This window comes from Schistocerca serialis, chromosome 6 (assembly GCF_023864345.2).
Source record: "Schistocerca serialis cubense isolate TAMUIC-IGC-003099 chromosome 6, iqSchSeri2.2, whole genome shotgun sequence".
Lineage (NCBI taxonomy): Eukaryota > Metazoa > Arthropoda > Insecta > Orthoptera > Acrididae > Schistocerca > Schistocerca serialis.
Genome location: NC_064643.1, coordinates 247315563 through 247338090, shown reverse-complemented (window position 1 = coordinate 247338090; position 22528 = coordinate 247315563). Strand labels below are relative to the sequence as shown.

The window sequence follows — 22528 nt, the reverse complement described above, 5'->3', positions numbered from 1 at the left end:
AGCACTTCTTCTGTCTATTCTTACATTGAGACGTTATCTGAATTCCGTCCTTGTGGCTGGGAGTTCGCGTTTCTTGTCTGTAGAACACAGAGAGGAGAAGACAGTATGAGAGTACACTAGTCAGAGGGCCGCCTTATGCCTTCCTAGTGTTTGAAAAAGTTCATTTCGTGGTTGCAGTTCTTCCATCGTCGCACCGGACGCAGTACATATTGTGATATTGCTAATTGCTTCGACTTATTAGGCCTATAAGACTAAACATCTGTGATCACGTAAGTTTTATTTCCACTGAGGTTGCACACCATTGTAGATCACCTTTAAAAGTAGTGTCTTCTAGTGTTTGGTACCTAGATGATGTCACTCATTTCACGTTATTTATATTAGATCACTTGGCCATAAAAAGGGGCAGATTTTGGCAATTGATCAGTAATATTAGTTAGGAAATATAAACATTTGTAACATAAAAAGAGGTTTTTAATCTACAATAAATGTATAAGCAGAAACAACATTTGTCATTTAGTAGTTACTAGTTCCCTTGATCTTTCATTTATACACTCCTGGAAATTGAAATAAGAACACCGTGAATTCATTGTCCCAGGAAGGGGAAACTTTATTGACACATTCCTGGGGTCAGATACATCACATGATCACACTGACAGAACCACAGGCACATAGACACAGGCAACAGAGCATGCACAATGTCGGCACTAGTACAGTGTATATCCACCTTTCGCAGCAATGCAGGCTGCTATTCTCCCATGGAGACGATCGTAGAGATGCTGGATGTAGTCCTGTGGAACGGCTTGCCATGCCATTTCCACCTGGCGCCTCAGTTGGACCAGCGTTCGTGCTGGACGTGCAGACCGCGTGAGACGACTCTTCATCCAGTCCCAAACATCTTCAATGGGGGACAGATCCGGAGATCTTGCTGGCCAGGGTAGTTGACTTACACCTTCTAGAGCACGTTGGGTGGCACGGGATACATGCGGACGTGCATTGTCCTGTTGGAACAGCAAGTTCCCTTGCCGGTCTAGGAATGGTAGAACGATGGGTTCGATGACGGTTTGGATGTACCGTGCACTATTCAGTGTGCACCAAGGCAGAAGCGACTCTCATCGCTTAAGACGACACGTCTCCATTCGTCCCTCCATTCACGCCTGTCGCGACACCACTGGAGGCGGGCTGCACGATGTTGGGCCGTGAGCGGAAGACGGCCTAACGGTGTGCGGGACCGTAGCCCAGCTTCATGGAGACGGTTGCGAATGGTCCTCGCCGATACCCCAGGAGCAACAGTGTCCCTAATTTGCTGGGAAGTGGCGGTGCGGTCCCCTACGGCACTGCGTAGGATCCTACGGTCTTGGCGTGCATCCGTGCGTCGCTGCGGTCCGGTCCCAGGTCGACGGGCACGTGCACCTTCCGCCGACCACTGGCAACAACATCGATGGACTGTGGAGACCTCACGCCCCACGTGTTGAGCAATTCGGCGGTACGTCCACCCGGCCTCCCGCATGCCCACTATACGCCCTCGCTCAAAGTCCGTCAACTGCACATACGGTTCACGTCCACGGTGTCGCGGCATGCTACCAGTGTTAAAGACGGCGATGGAGCTCCGTATGCCACGGCAAACTGGCTGACACTGACGGCGGCGGTGCACAAATGCTGCGCAGCTAGCGCCATTCGACGGCCAACACCGCGGTTCCTGGTGTGTCCGCTGTGCCGTGCGTGTGATCATTGCTTGTACAGCCCTCTCGCAGTGTCCGGAGCAAGTATGGTGGGTCTGACACACCGGTGTCAATGTGTTCTTTTTTCCATTTCCAGGAGTGTATTTAGGTTGTAATTTATATGTTAAAGATCAAGAAGGAGGAAATAATATCACAATTAAGAGATCCTAAGATCTGCTTCAGAGGGTAATCAGAGGGGGCCAAATCTTGATGTTCACGTTCAGTATTTTCCGTTGCACACATTCATTTTACAGCTGCCACGAGTAGCACCTTGGAGAATAAGAAAACTTACTGAGGTAATTCGTTTATTTCTATTTCATTCCAAGAACTTTTCAGACTAGCCTGATATTATATATTAAGGTATTGCATATTAAACCACGCCCCCTCATTATAAAGTTAGTTGAATAGACATAGGCATTTTTTAAGAATATACTATGTTATGTTAGGTTTTAGGACTAGTTATGATAAAATAAGTGCTGATTTCTGTCGTTTTCCTTGTTCTGTATGCGCTCTGAGTTGATAATACTGATTAATAACTTGATTTTGTTAGAGTTTACACCCACGTCATCCCCAGCAATATTCCACTCTCACCATTCCGTTGCGATGCACTGTAACTTCAAAGTATCACTTAATTTAGTTGTGCACAGATTGGAATACAGGAGACATATTGTATTTATTTCGCAGACGGTGATACACATGGAGTCTTAGAGTTATTCAGTGCTAAAGTCGGTGCGAATTACTGCATCTTCAGACGCTGATGCCCTTCTGCCTCCAGCCGTCGCCAAACTTGACCAGAGCTTCGCCATTGGGGTCGTATCTGGCGAGCAGCTGCCTCATCTCCTGTGGCTTATTCTTGGAAATGAACGCCAGGAATTTGGTGATGTCGGCCTTCTGTCCTTCTGAACACACACCACAGTTGGTCTTCACCATCTCCGCAATCAGACCTTCGAAACGAAAGCATATTTTAAATCAAATTACAATACTTTTCTTGTTCACAACATTCCCTTATCGACTGAAGAGCAACCCATTTCATCGTATGTAATGTTTACGCTGGTGAAACAATGTTAACATATGCAGAACTATTTTAGGTGCTATTGAGTTAGAATTTCCAAACATTTTAAGCACTAAAATGGTACTTAAAAATACGATCACTATAATCAAGAGAAAGAGAATCGCTTTGTAAGTGTAATTTCGTTACAGAGAGCAGCTTACGATTTGCAACCGAACAGACTCGTAAATGTGGTTGTAATGAGACTAAAATAGTCTGACCGGCATCAAGTAACATCGGAAACAGGTCCGTCGTAATTCTGACCTGGGAAAGTCTTTTGATTCGAATCCTTTCAGTGAGATAAGACATTGCCCTATCTTTCTCAGAATGAGACACCACTCTGTACACTGTAATCCCTAAGCGATGTGACGTAGAACTGTACCTAAAAATGAAATTGTTCCACTGAATGCCCATATGCGATTAACGGATGCCAAAAGTCAAAAACAGTCACGTTGTTCAAATAGTCTTATGCGCATTCAGAGTGGGATATTTTCCTCGTGTTCAACGTCCGTGTGAAACACCTGTGTTAATCGACCCAACTGGAATGCAGCGCTGGTTAGGACATTTACCCATGTTCCGGAAACTGAGAATCTAAATCGCCGTGTAGCTCACTAAAATTAGATTTTTAGTGGTTTCCCGTATCACTTTCGTGTCTAGAACACAGTCTTCTCTATCATTACGCAGTGTGAGGTAATGACCCGCATTTCCAAGAGATGTTGAACTCTAGTCTTTCTAACAATTTTCTCATAAACAATATTACTGGTGAAATGCTTGTAAACTTATTTGTTAGCTTACGCAAGAATTGCTCGCAAACACTGAAATACTTCTCACTTGTGTTGGTTTGAAATAACATTGGACTGACTGGGGACGTCGAACGTATAAAGGTAGTTTAAATAATGTCATTTTCCGATTTTGTCCTGAACCACTTTTACTGTGGAGTTGTAGCTTCAGTTTATGCACCACTGACAAATTTATGATTCGATGTCATACTATGGCATAGAAATAGGTTAAAAAAGAGAACGGCATTGTAGGGCTGTGATACTGTCGATGATAAAGGCGTCAGTTGATGGTATCAGTAACACAAGGTACATCAGAGGTAGGTTTCTGTGATTTACATGTCGTACAAGGGCTTCACTATTTTTAGTCTCCTTCTATGTTGTAATATCACATCGAATCTGATGGTTGGCAGTGGCACGTTACCCGAAATTGCAATAGCACAATGAAAACGAACAGTTACAACCAAAAGCGGAAAATGACGCTGTGCAAGCACATCACAGGACGTTACAGTATGAGAACTGGAAAGTATAAATGGTCATAGGTACGTTTTACTGGCAATTGTCAATGAAATGTTGAAAAATCTAAATAAGAAATTCATACAGATAAATCAGTGAATTCACAAACAGCTCTCCAGAAAATAATTCATGACCTTTCTTCGCAGTTATTCATCGTTCCTTTGAAAACCTGAATTTCAACTCAAGAGTATGGCGTATGCAAGCAGTATGTCTTCCCAGACTGATACTCTGCATTTGAACCGGAATGGAACTTCGAAGACATACTCGTACCTAAACGTTAAATGCGCAGTTCCTAATTACTAATTTCTTTATTTTGTTAAATCTTTATGCTAGCACTACGCCAAAATATATAAAATGCACAAATTTAACATGGTGAATTAACTACGTAAAACTGTTAACACAACAGCAAATGTTACCTTAAATACCTCTTGCAGAACCTTAAAACACGGTCATACTAGAACCCCAAACTGTATAGTGATTTGAATGGTTTAGTATTAGAAATTAAAGTTTTGTGGTTCACGGCAAAGATACCTTAGTTGTCCGTTTCATAGGAGTCTGCGGTAATAAAACTTAGGTAAGATTCATTATGTTGGCGACAGCTGAGGAGTTAATTTTAAATGTAAAGTACTGGACCTGTCCTTCAAAAACAAACTAAGTGAAATGGAAAGAAACTGACGAAGAAGGCACGCTTATACTTTGTGTGTGTGAAACCTTATGGGACTTAACTACTTACACTTTGGGGAGAGATTGAAGGAGAGAGACTCACTCTTGGCGACCCAGGACCTGATGTTGCAGTCGTGGTCGGCGTCGCTGAGGAAGCAGCTGACGGCGGCGTCCAGCCTGGCCGGGTCTGCCAGCGCCTCGTCCGCGTCGATGTCGTCCAGCTGGGAGGGCAGGCGGCTCCGGGCTGCGACCAGCGCCAGCGCGGCGGCGAGCAAAACGAACGAGCAACGGGCCATCTCTGAGAGCCGTGTCTGCGAAGCTGCGACACTTGCGAGTTGTTGTGTGCTGAATGCGCAGAGCGCCCTCCTTTTAATGGGGCGTTCTGTCCCCACTGTTTCGTGAGCGTGACGCTTATTCTGCGAAGAGCGAGGTCGTCGTATAGACTTGCGTCACAGGGTCAACGTGCAGTGATCACAAGTACAATGTCCAAAGTGCAAGGATTTTATTTTTTCTGGCGAGTTTCTAGACACAGATTCGTCTTTAAAATTACAAATACCAAATGTCAAGCGGTTTGAAATAAGTGAAATGTTTACACTACTGGCCATTAAAATTGCTACACGACGAAGATGACGCGCTACAGACGCGAAATTTAACTGACAGAAAGAAGATAGTGATATGCAAATGATTAGCGTTTAAGAGCATTCACACAAGGCTGGCGCCGGTGGCGACCCCTACAACGTGCTCACATGAGGAAAGTTTCCAACCGATTTCTCGTAGCTGACCGGCATTGCCTGGTGAAACGTTGTTGTGATTCCTCGTGTAAGGAGGAGAAATGCGTAACATCACGTTTCCAACTTTGATAAAGTTCGGATTGTAGCCTGTCGAGATTGCGGATTGCGGATTGTATCGCGACATTGCTGCTCGTCGAGATCCAATGACTGTTAGCAGAATATGGAATCGGTGGGATCAGGAGGGTAATACGGAACGTCGTGCTGGATCCCAACGGCCGCGTATCACTAGCAGTCGAGATGACAGGCATCTTATCCGTATGGCTGTAACGGATCGTGCAGCCACGTCTCGATCCCTGAGTCAACAGATGGGAACGTTTGCAAGACAACAACCATCTGCACGAACAGTTCGACGACGTTTGCAGCAGCATGGACTATCAGCTCGGAGACCATGGCTACGGTTACACTTGACGCTGCTTCACAGACAGGAGCGCCTGCGATGGTGTACTCAACTACGAACCTGGGTGCACGAATGGAAAAACGTCATTTTTTCGGATGAATCCAGGTTCTGTTTACAGCATCATGATGGTAGCATCCGTGTTTGGCGACATCGCGGTAAATGCACATTGGAAGCATGTATTCGTCATCGCCTTACTGGCGTATCACCCGGCGTGATAGTATGTGGTTACAGGTCTCGGTCACCTCTTGTTCGCATTGACGGCACTTTGAACAGTGGACGTTACATTTCAGATGTGTTACGACCCGTGGCTCTACCCTTCATTCGATCCCTGCGAAACCCTACATTTCAGCAGGATAATGCACGACCGCATGTTGCAGGTCCTGTACGGGCCTTTCTCGATACAGAAACTGTTCGACTGCTGCCCTGGCCAGCACATTCTCCAGATCTCTCACCAACTGAAAACGTCTGGTCAATGGTGGCCGAGCAACTGGCTCGTCATAATACGCCAGTCACTACTCTTGATGAACTGTTATATCGTGTTGAAGCTGCACGTGTAGCTGTACCTGTACACGCCATCCAAGCTCTGTTTGACTCAATGCCGATACGTATCAAGGCCGTTATTACGACCAGAGGTGGGTCTTCTGGGTATTGATTTCTCAGGATCTATGCACCTAAACTGCGTGAAAATGTAATCACATGTCAGTTCTAATATAACATATTTGCAAATGGATACCCGTTTATCATCTTCATTTCTTCTCGGTGTAGCAATTTTAATGCCCAGTATTGTATTTAATACATATATAAATGTTTTACATTCTGCGAAAAGTTACTAAACCTTCTGGAAAAGATGGTTAATTTGCAATATACAGAAGAAACAAGAAGATATGGGACATCGAGAGCAAAGTGCTCGACAGGGCGTTAGGCAGGTTTGCAGTTCATCCTGCACATCGAATAAGCAGTGACGGAAATAAAAGATAGTTGGCTAAGTGAAATGTCATAACTGGTAAAGCTACCTAATGATATTCCTATCCTTTATAAGAATGAAGAAGGATGACCAGACTTGAAGAAGGGAATGACCAGTGTACTGATCTTAGGATATGTACTGAATGGATTGAGCGTAAGCCAAAGGAAGACAACTACAGTTAGGAACAGTAAAAAAGAGATTATCGACAAGCATCAGAATTGGGGATCATGGGATCATGTATTGTGTTACTTTCGAGGAAAAAAAGGCGGACGAAGAACGAAGATATAAGAAGTAGTACCTAACATGCATTTCTCCAAGCAGTTTGATCTTTTCTGGATTTTTCACTGTTCATAATACCCTTCTTATCAATGATGGATAAATGTTGTACATTCTTAGAAAACTACTTCTCGGTGTAACATGCATGTTTTCTAAGAATGTACAAGTATCCATCATTGATAAGAAGGGTGTTATGAACAGTGAAAAATCCATAAAACATCAAACTGCTTGGAGAAATGCTGTTATAGAAATACTTTGAATATCTTAGTCGACCGATAGATGAGAATTAGGAGGATCTTCGCAGAATCGTCGAGGGAAGGAAAATAGGAGAAATAGGAAAATAGGAGAAATTCAGAATTGGAGAAGAGGCATCGGGGAATAACTTTCATCGACAAGAGCGAACACAGAGGGCAAAAATTCTAGATGAAGATAGTCGTTGGAATACACACGAAAAATAACTGAGACGTCGGGCGTTAAGTGCTATCATGAGATGAAGAGACGGAGCAGGAGACGAAGTCGTGGCGTGCGGCATCAAACAAGTCGAAACTTACGACTAACAAAAACTGCATTCTTAATAGTAAAGTAGAGTGTAATACTTCCAGAGATAAAACTGGTGACTCTCTGAAAATGTTTCTAGAGGTGGGAAAGAAACGTTGGTAAATAGTCTGATACATCTACTACGGCGTCTCAGCAACAACGGTTTACCCAAAATAAACGCCGCCCGACTGCCGCTACTGTGTTCGCAGACTGTTATTTTTTTAATTAATACTTTCAAAATATAGTGTTTAATCTGAAACAAAATCTCGACCAAATAATTGAAATGTAACACGAAAACAGTCACTGAACAGTTATTCATCTGGTTCAACCATAGCCTATCAGATAATTATAATGACGGTTTGAACCCTTGATTACACCCTTTGGCAATACGATGTTAAAGTTTCTGAAAGCTGTAAGACCATGCTGAAGAGGCCAACTCTTATTCCTAAACTTACTTCTTGGAACCTTTCGTAGTAGTATCTGCTACGATTTGGCAACGCCATGTGCGCCTCGCTTACTCTGTGCATCCATACCTTTTTCGGAATAACAATTATTATGGATTCCACATGGTGTAAGAAATGAAAGCCTCAGTGTTTAATATATTAGGAGCCATCATAAACAGACCACTTTCAAGAAGAGATCCATGTTCTTATATTCTTGGTTTCAGCACTGTGGGGAAAAGAATTTTCATAGCACTCGTATCGATGTCCTAATACATAATATTGTAAACTGGTGGCTATAAGTGTAAGGCGGGCTGACGAACTGGGACCCGATGTGTATTTTCAACTTTTCACGGCGTAATGAGTAGTCCTTTATATTTCGGGCATGCAGCCGCCCAAATGAAATTTATTCATCTGATATGTCGGCCGCGTATCGTCCTGCCATTTTCAGAGTAAGTCGGAAGATTTACTCTGCAGATGGCCGGACGGTACTCGGCCGAAATATCAGTGGAAGGACTGATGACCTCAGAAGTTAAGTCCCATAGTGCTCAGAGCCATCAGTGGAAGAAAATTTAATTTGCGCGGCTGCACGCCCGAAATATAATGGACTTACGCAAACCCTGTATCCCACAATAGTCATTGGTTCGTGGAGAAGTGCGCAGTTTGTATTGTGTACCAGTGCAGCAACACTGATGACAGCATCACAACGCGCACAACTACAGAAGTATCGAAAACACAGCCGTGTTATCTGCATACATGAAGTTGATGACAGTGACCCAGCTGCAGATGAAGAATGGCTAACCTGCCAACATTACTCGGATGAATATTTTCGTACTGAAAATAGAGAATAAAAGGTGAAAGTAGTTCTTCCTGCCAACAGTTTCAGGTCATTGACTCCAGATTAATACACCGAAGCACCAACGAAACGCATACAGGCAAGTTGTTGTTGTGGTCTTCAGTCCTGAGACTAGTTTGATGCAGTTCTCCATGCTACTCTATCCTGTACAAGCTTCTTCATCTCTCAGTACCTACTGCAACCTACATCCCTCTGAATCTGCTTAGTGTAATCATCTCTTGGTCTCCCTCTACGATTTTTACCCTCCACGCTGCCCCCCAATACTAAACTGGTGATCCCTCGATGTCTCAGAACATGATCCACCAACCGATCCCTTCTTCTAGTCAAGTTGTGCCACAAGCTCCTCTTCTCCCCAATTCTATTCAATACCTGCTCATTAGTTATTTGATCTACCCATCTTATCTTCAGCATTCTTCTGTAGTACCACATTTCGAAAGCTACTATCCTCTTTTTGTCCAAACAATTTATCGTCCACGTTTCACTTCCATACATGGCTACACTCCATACAAATACTTTCAGAAACGACTTCCTGACATTTAATTCTATACTCGATGTTAATTTTTTCTCTTCAGAAACGCTTTCCTTGCCATTGCCAGTCTACATTTTATATCTTCTCTACTTCGACCATCATCAGTTATTTTGCTCCCCAAATAGCAAAACTCATTTCCACTTTTAAGTGTCTCATCTCCTAATGTAATTCCCTCAGCATCACCCGACTTAATTCGACTACATTCCATTATCCTCATTTTGCTTTTGTTGATGTTCATCTTATACCCTCCTCTCAAGACACTGTCCATTCCGTTCAACTGCTCTTCCAAGTCCTTTGCTGTGTCTGACAGAATTACAATGTCATCGGCGAACCACAAAGTTTTTATTTCTTCTCCATGGGTTTTAATACCTACTCCGAACTTTTCTTTTGTTTCCTTTATTGCTTGCTCAATATACAGATTGAATAACATAGGGGATAGTCTACAACCCTGTCTCACCCCCTTCCCACCACTGCTTCCCTTTCATACCCCTCGACTCTTATAACTGCCATCTGCTTTCTGTACAAATTGTAAATAGCCTTTCGCTCCCTGTATTTTACCCCTGCCACCTTCAGAATGAGGCGTGCATATTCAAATTTAGAGATATGTAATCAGACAGAATACGGCGCTGCGGTCGGCAACGCCAACGTCTGACGCAGTTGTTAGATCGGTTACTGGTGCTACAAAGGCAGGACAGCAAGATTTAAGTGAGTTTGAACGTGGTGTTACAGTCAGCGCATGAGTGATGGGACACCGCATCTGCGAGGTAGCGATAAAGTGGGGATTTTCCTGTACCACCTTTTCACGAGTGTACCGTGAATATCGGGAACCCGGTAAAATATCAAATCTCCGACATCGCTGTGGCCGGAAAAAGATCATGCAAGAACGGGACTAATGACAAGTGGGCTGCTGCAGATTTCAGTGCTGGGCCATCAACAAGTGTCATCAGTGGGCGAACTACTCAACGAAACATCGTAGATACGATCTTTCGGAGCCGAACGCCCACACGCGCACCCTTGATGACTGCACGTCCCAAAGCTTTGTGCCTCGTCAGTACCGGCAATGGTATGTTGATGACTTGAAATATGTTGCTCGTCGGACGAGTTTCGTTTCAAATTGTATCCAGCGGATGGAGATGTATGAATATGAAGACAGTTTCATGAATCCATGGACCCCGCATGTCAGCAGGGGACTGTTCAAACTGTTAGAGGCTCTGAAATGGTGTCGAGAGTGTGCAGATGGAGTGACGTCTAGATACACTCTGACAAGTGACACGTGCGTAAGCATCCTGTGTGATCACCTGCATCCCTTCATGTCCATTGTGCATTCCGACGGACTTGCGCAATTCCAACAGGACAATACTACACCCCACACGTCTATAATTGCTACAGACTGGCTCCAGGAACACACTTCTGATTTTAAACACTTTTACTGACCACCAAACTCCCCAGACATGAACATTGTTGAGAATATCTGGAATGCCTTACAACGTGCTGTTCTCCAACCCCCTCGTACTCTTAGGGATTTATGCACAGCCCTGCAAGATTCATGGCGTCAGTTTCCTCCAGCACTACTTTAGGGATTAGTCGAGTCCATACCACCCTGTGTTGCGGCACTTCAGCGTGCTCGCGGTGGCCCTACACGATATTAGGCAGGTGTACCAACTTCTTTTGTTCTTCAGTGTATCACTACTGTGAATGCGGGAATATGAACCACTCCAGAACTTATTTTAATAATTTGATTCCGACCTCTGTCGACTTATAACTTCCTAGAAAGAAAGCGTTGACGTATCTGTCAATAAAGAAGGACAAATATATAGGGTATTTTTTGTCCTGTTTTGATGTTTTTCGATCTCTCCCATGGATGAGGGGGCATAGTACTGTAAAGTGCTTTCCAGTCAAACTCCAACGAGTTGGGAGTGAATTATAGGACTTCCTAAATGTGAATATTTGCCTGAAAGTCATGGGAAACCTCACAGAAACCCTCGTCGCGACTTGGATTTGGAGCAATATTTAATTTTTTCCTGAGATAGTAATTTTCGATAAGTCCTGTGATATACCTCACCATGATGGAATTTCTGTCTTGGTCTTTTTAAACCAAACATCCCAATTTTATAGTTAAGGAATTTAGCAAAACGATGGAGAAGTTAAAATTTAATTCCCAGACTGGGATTTGAAGGCCTTTATCTTTCGAATGAAAATATAGCGCATATGTATAGATCCACGTCTTTTGGTTGAACCTATAAAATACAGCGATATTACCAACACATCATCACTATGAGATTCTACAATATCTTACTCTTTATCCTAGGAATGACTTAAATAGCTTGATCTTTGCGTAGATCGTTTCCTTCGACATTCAAGGTTGTCGGTGCGACGATTCCTGCGTTCTGTAATATCGATATGTGCGACGTCCCTCGTGCGACATAATCAAATTAATGACATGTCTTTAATTCGTGGGTAACGAAGGCCTCAGTACTGCAAGAGTAACATTCAGGATCACGAAAGATATTTATTTGTCATCCAGAACCCAGTCACTGCTCCTCGAGGCACCATTACAATTTTTCACATAAAATTTTTCCTTGTGAGTCAGGGGCTGCGAGAGAAGGATTTCAGCTTTCTTGGAGTAATTGTTAATATAACAGATATTTTTACATTATAATACACATCAATTTGATATAATGGAACCTATTCCTGCAAGAAAAACGTTATTGTTAGTATATTAATTCGCTGTAGATATTCGGAAACATGGCGGTGTCAGACATACACAGCTTTCATTGTATTAACTTAGTGTACAAGTGGTCTTCGCTTCATTGACAGAACACTGATCGCGTGGATCTCATGTCTGTTTCCGACTCGACGTCATTTTGCTGTCAGATTCTCTCACTCTTTACTCAAATATTAACATTTGTCCACGGCTGCACAACGTCATTGCTCAAAGCTAAATACTTCGAACGAGGGAAGTTCTATTGCTGGGCATATCGTTTGACCTGCTATCGCATACTTCCCATGTCCATCCATTCAAATTTTATATGAAAGAATGAGTAAACAGAAAAGTAATCAGTATTTACGTTACTCATTCTGTTGCCGTTATTTCAAGGGGAAATCGTAGACATTATTGATCAGTGGTGCAGAACAGGCTGTTAAAGCTTTATGTGAGTATTCGTATTTGCATTGTTGCTACATCTTTCAGTGTTCTGTCAATGAAACGGAGCCCACTTGCACGCTAAGTCAATACCACGATTGCTGTGTATTCCTGATACCACCACGTTTCCGAGTATCTATAGTGAATTAATACAACAACGTTTTTCTCGCAGAAATAAATCCCACTATATCAAGTTGATGTGCACTATAATATAAATATATCTGTTACTTTAACAACTACTTCGAGAAACCTGAAGCCCCTCTCTCGCAACTCCGGACCCACACGGAAAAAATACATTTTAAAAAGAATATTATTACACTTGCAGCGGAAAATGCTGAATCACGATGACATCGTAATAAACTTTAGGGTGGAGAAGCAGCGTTAAATTCATCAAGGACGACACTCCAGAAGTTACTTTTCAGCAAGAATATTATTTCACGCATAGCCGAAAGTGCTTACTCACGATGAAATCGTGTTAAACGTTAAGTCGAATAGGTTATGATAATCTTGCGGAAAAAAGAACAGTTGAGTCACTATGACGATCTCCAACTTTTCTGAAATAAACATTATATGTTATTATGTTTGTCTTTGTACTCTGACAGAATATTCTCACCTGAATACAAGTGTGGCAGTAACAAAACGTTCATTCACGTACAGTAACATAAGGTGTAAAACGTAAGCTCGAAGGAATTCACTTCTTTTTAGCCAGTTACGTATGCATTTCATTCTATATGGATGAGCTGCTTCATACAGTCTGATAAAAAGACGAAGTTTATGTTTCCCGTAACTGAAACAATCAGTTTTAAGAAGGGACCTATACAAGAGAATGCGAGCAACGATTTTGCAGTTACACCGCCTGACAGAAGAGTGAAACACGTAAAAGATAGTCAGAGACGAATGTAGTTTTGTACATGCACATACAGTGTGCTTGAAAAAGGACTCCCTAATATCAAACTTCCTGGCAGTTTAAAACTGTGTGCCAGACAGAGACTCGAACTGGGAACCCGAGTTCCGGCACACAGTTTTAATCTGCCAAGAAGTTTCATATCAGCGCACACTCCGCTGCGGAGTGAAAATCTCGTTCTGGAAGAACTCCCTAATTTTAATGTGTCCTAGAATCTGTACGAAGTGACATACATTATTCTAGTTTGTGGTGTTTGATTTATCAACTCTCCAAGTTTGGCTCCCCTGCAGTTTGCAGGTCTGCTTGACCTGGAGACGGCACCAGTGCTGGTTTCTTCCTCTGTTCCCTCAGATCAGTCCAGGCGTGCGTGTAGTGCAGCACAGAGCAACTCATCAACAATGTGTACTCCGCATGTCAGTGGAACAGTTAATCGTAGTAAATGCAGAATTTGGGAGTCAGAGCATGCACATAAAGTTATTCGGCACCAAGGAGACTCTCCCAAACTTAATGTCCGGTGTGGTTTCATTGAAGGTCGTGTGTTGGGTCCTCTCATTTTTGAAGAAAAAAACAGTAAACCGTAACGTTTACTGTGGCATATTGACAGAGTAGGTCTTTCCCCAAATGGACGATACTGAGGCGGAAAAGGGACTTGTGTTTTTTCAACAAGATGGTGCCCCACCTCAATACAGTAACCTTGTGCGTGTGGCTCTTGACGCTCTCATTCCAGGGAGGTGGATAGGCAGGGCTGGCCCAATACCTTGGCCATCACGAAGCCCAGAATTAACCCCATTGGACTTTTCCTTTTGCGGCCACATAAAAAATGTTGTGTACAGTGAAAAGATAGAGACATCAATCATTTACGGGAAACAATCGTCGCGGCGGTTGGGACAGTTACATCTGAAGTGTTGATGAATACGTGGCGAGAAGTGGAATATCACCTCGACGTGTGCAGGGCAACAAATGGATCCCACGTTGACGTCTACTAACATTAAACAAAACTAGAAGGAATTCTCTTTCATGATATGTACTCATTTATGTAATTTTTCATTAATTTCCCTATTAAATTTATACTTAAAACTAGGGAGTTCTTTTTCAGACACCCTGTACGACCGGTGAATGTGGAATATTCTGACATGTAGAACGGCCACTATTCTAAGTGCGTTAGCGTTGTTAATTTTTAGTGTTCTTACAAGGCCACGTAGGCCATGCAAGGGGCATTAACACTATCAGATATGGAGTGATCATTGTGAAGTACACGGAGGTACTTCATACTCGAGTGAGGCGGAGTTATCAGTACCTGGCATAGCTTAAGTGGAACGACGTTATGGGTCTCCTTTTGATCTAGACTACGGGAGCTCCGATGTGAGCAGTGTGCGTTTCTGGGCCGCAAGGAAACAAATGGTTCAAAAAATGGTTCAAATGGCTCTGAGCACTATGGGACTGAACATCTGTGGTCATCAGTCCCCTAGAACTTAGAACTACTTAAACCTAACTAACCTAAGGACATCACACACACCCATGCCCGAGGCAGGATTCGAACCTGCGACCGTAGCAGTCGCGCGGTTCCGGACTGAGCGCCTAGAACCGCTAGACCACCGCGGCCGGCAAACAAATGGTTCAAATGGCTCTGAGCACTATGGGACTTAACTGCTGTGGTCATCAGTCCCCTAGAGCTTAGAACTACTTAAACCTAACTAACCTAAGGACATCACACACATCCATGCCCGAAGCAGGATTCGAACCTGCGACCGTAGCGGTCGCACGGTTCCAGACCGTAGCGCCTAGAACCGCTCGGCCACTCCGGCCGGACGCAAGGAAACCTAAGGGTAGGTGTACTCATCGTCAAGGTTCTGGTGGACGACATCTGACCAACGCAAAGGAAGGATCGCCACATTGCTCACCGAGCACATAACAGCCCTTCGCATCTCCGCCTGCCATCCGAGAACAAGTAATGGACTCCCTACAATATTCTAGGTCATCTCGCACCATTGGTCGGAAACTGTGAGCAACCGGCCTGCGGAAATACCGTCTCATGGATAGGCTGCCGTTAACACCACTACAGCGACAGATGTGTTTGGACTGGCGCAGTGATAGGGAAGCATGTACTGTTGATAAATGGCGTCGCATTGCGTTCGGCGGTAAATCGCGGTTTCTTCGCTACCCAGGATGTCCATCGTCGGTGAGTGCAGCAGCGACCACAGCAGAGGTCCCATGCTTCCTGTGTTTTGTACAGGCACAGCGGTGTTGCTCCTGGCGTCGTGCTTTGTGGCGCCATGGTCTGGAGAACTATTGAGTGTGACTCCAAATGACGGATGGTGGTGCATGAGGGTATTCTGGCGGCACAACGATACGTCTAGGATGCCCAGCATTCTCATATGTGAAGCCACGTATGACAGTGTAGTGGGGAAAATTTTTCAGTAGGGTATTACTCGTACACACGTGGCACATCTCTCTACGAACTGTCTGCGAGTGTTGAGATAATTCCTTGGCCAGGAAGATGCACGTCAGCTATAGAATAAATAATGTATCAGAAAATGTGTCAACTTCCAGTTGATGGTTGAAGTGCTGACACATTATCTGCGTATCCAGTAATGCTGGAAACAAATGTGACATATATAGGAATCATATCTACGAAAGCCTGAAGATGACGCAGTGAAGCGCTGAAACTGGTTGCAACAGAGTAAAATAAAATCATAAGGACGGCTGTAGGTGTTTTATTTTGTCAGAACTTTAATTGAAAGTCGCCTGCCCGATGTCAGCAGATAAATCTCTTATTCTCTTGTTCAGGAGTGCGATGCAGTTTTCGTTCGCACATGGGTATATGTCCGGAGGAACAGGTTCAAATGGCTCTGAGCACTATGGGACTTCACTTTTGAGGTCATCAGTCCCCTAGAACTTAGAAATACTTAAACCTAACTAACCTAAGGACGTCACACACATCCATACCCGAGGTAGGATTCGTACCTGCGACCATAGCGGTCGCGCGGTCCTAGACTGTATCGCCTAGAAGCGCTCGGCCACCACGGCCGGCACGAAGGAACAGGAACCAGTGGCGTTGCGAATGTAACTGGACCTCCCCCCACCCGTCTTCACCTGGGGCACTGCATTGGTGCCTGTGGGGGTTACACCACTACACTTTATTGGCGTCCCCAGTCCCTCCAGAGACACATGTAGTAATGTAACATACAAAAATTAGGTAAGGATAATATATTTTCCGGAAAATCTTGTTTGTTTTGGAGACCATTTTGCCCCCCTCTGCAGGTGAGACCCAGGGCATGATAGATCCCCTTCTCCCCCTCGCTACGCCACTGACAGGCACTGCGATGACTACAGCCGTAACGGATGTATCAAATGTATAGTACGAATATGAACACCCATCAACTGTATAATGGTATGACAACGAAAATTTGTGTGGTAGTGAAACTCGAACCCAGATTTCCTTTTTATCGCGAACGGGCATGTTACCATTAGGCTATCCGATCACGATTGACGGCCAGGCCCAAACTTCCGTATGTCACCAACCACGAGTTTACAACCTGCACTAGTACATCCGTTATTTATATTCCTATCAGTGGCAGCTCACGGGCCTAGCTTCGAGGCCAGAAACCGTATTGGAAAAACTCTTTGCCTTCCCTTTCAACGTACACATACATAGCGTGCGGAACGACCACCATCACTATAATAATAATAATAATAATAATAATAATAATAATAATGACACTCACTTATATTTAGAAACAAACTGGTAGATTGGGCGCTTGAGCGATGTTACCCGTAAAACAAGATAACTCGACGATCCTTCTCACCGAAATTTTCAATGGCATCGTCATACGACGATTCTCGGCTTTCAAATATTCACAGCAATGGTTTTTCAGTTGAGGTGCAAGCGAGAGCAAAGAGGTTCATAGACAATCTGGGGCTATACTCTTCCTCAAATACGCTTTTTACGCGTATAAGACAGCAACAGCTCCTTTCTAATGAAGAATTTGTTGCAGGAATGGTATAAGTCAAAGAAAATAGTTTCAAAGTTTCTGAAGAATTTTCTGCGCTTCGTTCTCATTCCTCTTTATAGAGTCTCACAAACTGTGATAGTGAAATGTTTATTTACGGCGGGAAGAATATGCACTCTCCAGTTCTAGACGCAACTGTGAGAGACTGAAGGATGCACCTATGTTTGTAATAATAAATCCTCGCCGTCTACAGGGAAAATGTTGAGCATAATTGACGAACTGAGAAGTATCGCTTAATTTAAGGAAGAGCTGTATATCACAATGTGAAAATGTTGTTTCCAGTTGTGTTACAATATTATCCAATAGCTCGAAGTACAGCTGTTTCTATTTTGACATCGATGGATTGCCAATGTTTCATCCCTTATTTCACCTCTATTCATGGAAAGTTCAGGTTGCGAATTAGTCGAGTATTTCATGGAATTTAAACGTCAATCAATTTTTCTTCATTTTTCAAGTTTTTCGAGTGAGCTATGCATTTTGAGATGGCGTTGTTGCAAAACTGTGGATTATTACTTTTTTCTGAAGAATATTGAAAAATAGTTGAATTTTTAAAAATATGCCTTTAAAAACAGGGAGAAGAAAAACATAATCAAAGTCTAGGAAGGTACTTTTGTAACCGCTGGCTTCTCTTGTAGTTGTTTCACTAGAGTCTGGATTGTGAATTATTTAATTTAAAACTGCAACTAGCTCCAGTCGGTTTTGGAGAATACCAGTATTATTCTGCCATTACAGTTCCATCTCGTTTCACTGTTGAAAGGAATGAGTTTACCAGCAATACTGTCGAAAATTGCTATGCCTTTGGAAGACTGGTGGCAGAAACAGAAATACCATAGACCGTGGAGAAAAAATTCTTACTGGTTTTATACTAGAACCTCTGCTACGATGTGCAAATCAGTGAGTAAAAACAGCTTGGGAGCCAATTTTACGGACATTAGATTGCAGGCATTTTAATTCTCCTGCCAGAAGAGAAGCACCGGCGGTAGAGTTGGGCCACCACATTGTTCTTCATGTCATAATACTGGAACACGCATCTCAACACAGCGAATAAAGCAGCAGCTGTTCTAGCTTATCTGACGTCATGAAAACCAAGAAAATGTTCTTGACTGTTGTGTTGCAGTCCACTAGCCTCACAACAATAGAACACCATGACTAGTCCACCACAGTGCAGGCATAAAATGAGGTTCTATCCAAACCTGAAGCATAAATTGAGGTTCTGTCGAATCTTGAAAATACATTCATAAATGAACTCATTTATACATTCGATCAGTTCATCTTCTTTTTTTTGAAAGTCCTAGAAATAGTTCATTTTCTTTCATTGTGCTTTCAAATCTTCATTGCTGTTTGGCACAAGTTCCAAAACAGCTCTGAAATTTCCGAGGTCTTCTGTTTCATCCTGACCTCTGAAAGACAGCTCCTCCTTACTCAAAAAGCTTTTCAAAAGTTTCATGATATTTTTAACAGCTTTCACTTCATTGTTACTTCTAATTTTCAGTGGTTTGTGATTATCATTAAATAGCTCTGAAATACTAAACGCTTGTTCGGATAGCCGGCCGGAGCGGCCGAGCGGTTAAAGGTGCTACAGTCTGGAACCGCACGACCGCTACGGTCGCAGGTTCGAATCCTGCCTCGGGCATGGATGTGTGTGATGTCCTTAGGTTAGTTAGGTTTAAATAGTTCTAAGTTCTAGGGGACTTATGACCACAGCAGTTGAGTCCCATAGTGTTCAGAGCCATTTGAACCATTTGTTTGGATAGTTCTTTAACTTAAAACTACTTAGATGATCTTTAGAAGAAGCATTCCGTATTAAACCTCTAGACAGATTCTTTAGATCATCGAAACCCTCAATAGGCAACATAGTTTTTCTTGTCCAAGAGCAAACATGGCCAGCAGAATAATTTTGCTTTTGTGGGGATTGCACAAAACCACTTGCTGCTCATACAATGACGTTTAGAATACACTTTTTTTTAATTCATCTTCCTGAAGAAGGTGTAACGCCAGTGCTGGACGTCCTTTCTTCACAGTTTCATGTCATTCAGTTTCACATCTCCTTGAAAACGAAAGCTCCTAGAAGTAGTAATGATGTCATCACTCAAAAGCGTTACATCAATAATTGTACGGAGTTGGGCTTCATCTTTATTCACTGTCACGGGACAAATAACGTAAGGGAAACCAGGGGAGGCGGCACAAAAGCATCTGGCCTCCTGTGACATAGAGGCGCATGACAGCAAGGCTATGACAGCCTGCACCCACTCTCTTGTTCCCGCAGTGACGTAATGGTTGCCATGGCAAACGACTGTTCACAGGTGGCCTGGCTGGTGTCTGGCCTCTTCACCATATGCTTTGCTCCTTTGTCTGCTTTAGATTAGGTCTATGCTCTCGCACTTGACTCGCCCTCTGGTGCTGGTGGCTTGGAAGAAATGACATAAGCTGAAGTGTGTTGCACTCGGTGACGAAACTACATGAAGATTTATTGTAAAAATAATTATTGGTAATACTAGAATTACTACTATTTCTACTACTGAAAAGTGAGGAGGTGTTGCCTCCTTTGATCAGCTGCCGCTGGTTCCCATACAGAGAAGACATTTTAATTACAAGTCGCTTGCCTGGTATTGGCGGATAAATACGATACTGCAATGCCTGTGATATTCAGCAGTGTAATGAAATGTTCTTTTATATATGCATGCACTTTCGAAGTAACTGGTACAGCGTCCACCTGAGAGATAAGACAAGCTGTGTCACTTCACAAATGTCTATCTCAAGGTTCAGTGCTCGCTCCCTTACTTTTCACTTAAGTATATCGGAGTAGCCAACACACAGGCACATAAACTTTCTATGCCAATGATTTAGCAACACACAGTCAAAATCATTTGGAAAGCTAGAACCTAACCTGAATGGTGATCTAAGTGCTTTTCATGAGTTTTACACTGAATGACATGTGGAACCAAATTGTCCCAAATCTGTAAATCTCACTAAGCATCACAGCAATAAGCAAGCTAGCAGGCAGTTAACGCAAAGCCAGTTAGAACTACATCATCTCTAAATACTTAGGAGTTAAACTTAATTGTACACCTTCCTACAGGCGAAGCGATGCCACACCTTGAACACACCAGCGTCAGCATTGTTATATAGGCTGGGATTGCAGCGCCCACACGAAAAAAGTTTATGAGGAGCTCAGTGAATCGATGGGTATCGTAACTGCTTCACTGATATCGACCCTCACAACCTGGCTACCGTGTTAGCTAATATCCAACTACCAAAAATCAAAAGCAAACCTGCAATTGAAATGGAGTGGAAGAAGATATCAAACCATGCAGTCTCCCAATTCATCGTTATTTACACGCAAAGGATCGACTGAACTCGAGGATGGCTCTCTGGAAAACCACCAAAGATTTTGAGGAAAAACGGCACACTTTCTTGTGTTACGTGACTTATAACGATTTTCTTACTATTTGATGTATTATCGTGATGTATTTTTACTCTGTGATGCATTATTGCCTTCACCATGGAGCTTGTCCATGTCGCTGTCTTCTTCTTTGCACCATTTGTTATCCATTTTTAACTTACTGAATTTAGTGAACAATCTTTTTGTCAATTTGTTGGGTTTCATCCTTTGCATATCGCCGTAAAAATCCATTCCCTTATTCCTAATCATGTTTTTGATTTTTGCAATATATGTATATATTTCACTATTACGACGTCTTCGGTACTGTGTTTGCTATTTAACTGGTCGGAAAATTTCCTTTTTATTTTTCTTACTGTGATTTCTAGTGCTTCCATCATCGTCATGTTTTGCAGAGTTAAACATTCTGAGGCTTAAAGTAGTTTTGGGCGAGTTACTGTAGAGTAGTGTGCAAGTTTACTATCGCCGGATATTCTTATATATGTTCACAGTGAGGTAATATGCTTATCTTATAAATTCTTGCTTTCATAGGTTCTTTCTCTTACAAGGGGAGGCCGCCAATTGGGAAATTCAGATTCGATTCATACTGCACATAATAAAAGCTCATGGCCAGAAGTGTAATGTGGCAAAGCACCAAGATGCACTTCTCAGCCGTTGTCGAGAAAATCGACAGTTAAAAGAAATCGTTGCGGTGAGATACTCTCTACGATTACTGATTTTCTACAGGGCCGCGGCGCAGCGATAAGCGCTCGGGTTCGTAATTCGAAGGTCGCCGGTTCGAATCTCGCGCCATGCAATTTTTTTTATTATTAGTTTTTTGTAATTCAAATATATATATATATATATATATATATATATATATATATATATATATATATATATAAACTATTAATGAATTGCTTACGCATGTGGATCGCTCTCCAATTGTACCGCCTCCATTTTTCCGTTTGTTTAACAGGGTGTACCAAAGCTCTCCCGTCCGCACGGATTTTCGACAATGTTATAAGTTGCTCTAGGGACCGCATCTACCTTCTTTCGAAGTTAGCAGGCAACTACGCTGTTACGCGGCGGCTCGTTTCGACCCATTCAACATCTGTCCTTCAAGTGTAACGAGCGAGTAACGGAGTTTATATTTCATACCTGTCACAGCAAGTTTGTGTTCTTGGGATCTCTATTCTAATTCGAACGTTTGACTTACGCTATACGTATTCGTTTCGGAATATCGTTTCTACGTCTTCCGTTAACTATACGTGGTTAACATTATGAAGATAATTAATAACATTTGTGAAATACAACTTTGTTTGCGGAAAAGATAATGATGTTCGAAGTCGCCAGTTTTTACACGACAAACGACTTTCAACAACTAATTATATGCATAATTGTTGCAACTGATTGCCGGGAATTATACATATATATATATATATATATATATATATATATATATATATAATAATTACAAAAAACGAATACTAAAAAAAGGGTAGCATGGCGCGAGAATCGAACCGGCGACTTTCGGATTACGAATCCGACCGCTTACCGCTGCACCACGACGGTGTAGAAA

The 22528-nt window shown here is 42.8% G+C and overlaps 1 protein-coding gene across 2 annotated transcripts; it reads right to left on the bottom strand.

Moving 5' to 3' along the window:
* Positions 1-2406: 2406 nt before the first annotated feature.
* Positions 2407-5044, bottom strand: LOC126485105 (ejaculatory bulb-specific protein 3-like). 2 transcript variants are annotated; one of them, XM_050108731.1, is made up of 2 exons: positions 4792-5044; positions 2407-2662 (listed from the first exon to the last, which is right to left on the bottom strand). In XM_050108731.1, exons 1-2 carry the CDS (start codon positions 5015-5017, stop codon positions 2466-2468), a joined length of 423 nt encoding a protein of 140 aa, XP_049964688.1. In that variant the 5' UTR covers positions 5018-5044; the 3' UTR covers positions 2407-2465. The 2 variants fall into 2 exon arrangements, with proteins under 2 accessions (XP_049964688.1, XP_049964689.1); XM_050108732.1 differs by having other exon boundaries at positions 4825-5044.
* Between the last annotated feature and the right edge of the window lie 17484 nt (positions 5045-22528).

Excerpts from the sequence above, each read along its gene's own strand:
- LOC126485105 (XM_050108731.1), bottom strand. The coding sequence starts at position 5,017 with ATGGCCCGTTGCTCGTTCGTTTTGCTCGCCGCCGCGCTGGCGCTGGTC. Across the intron at positions 2,663-4,791 it reads CTTCAATCTCTCCCCAAAGT|GTCTGATTGCGGAGATGGTG; the intron begins GTAAGTAGTTAA and ends TTCGTTTCGAAG.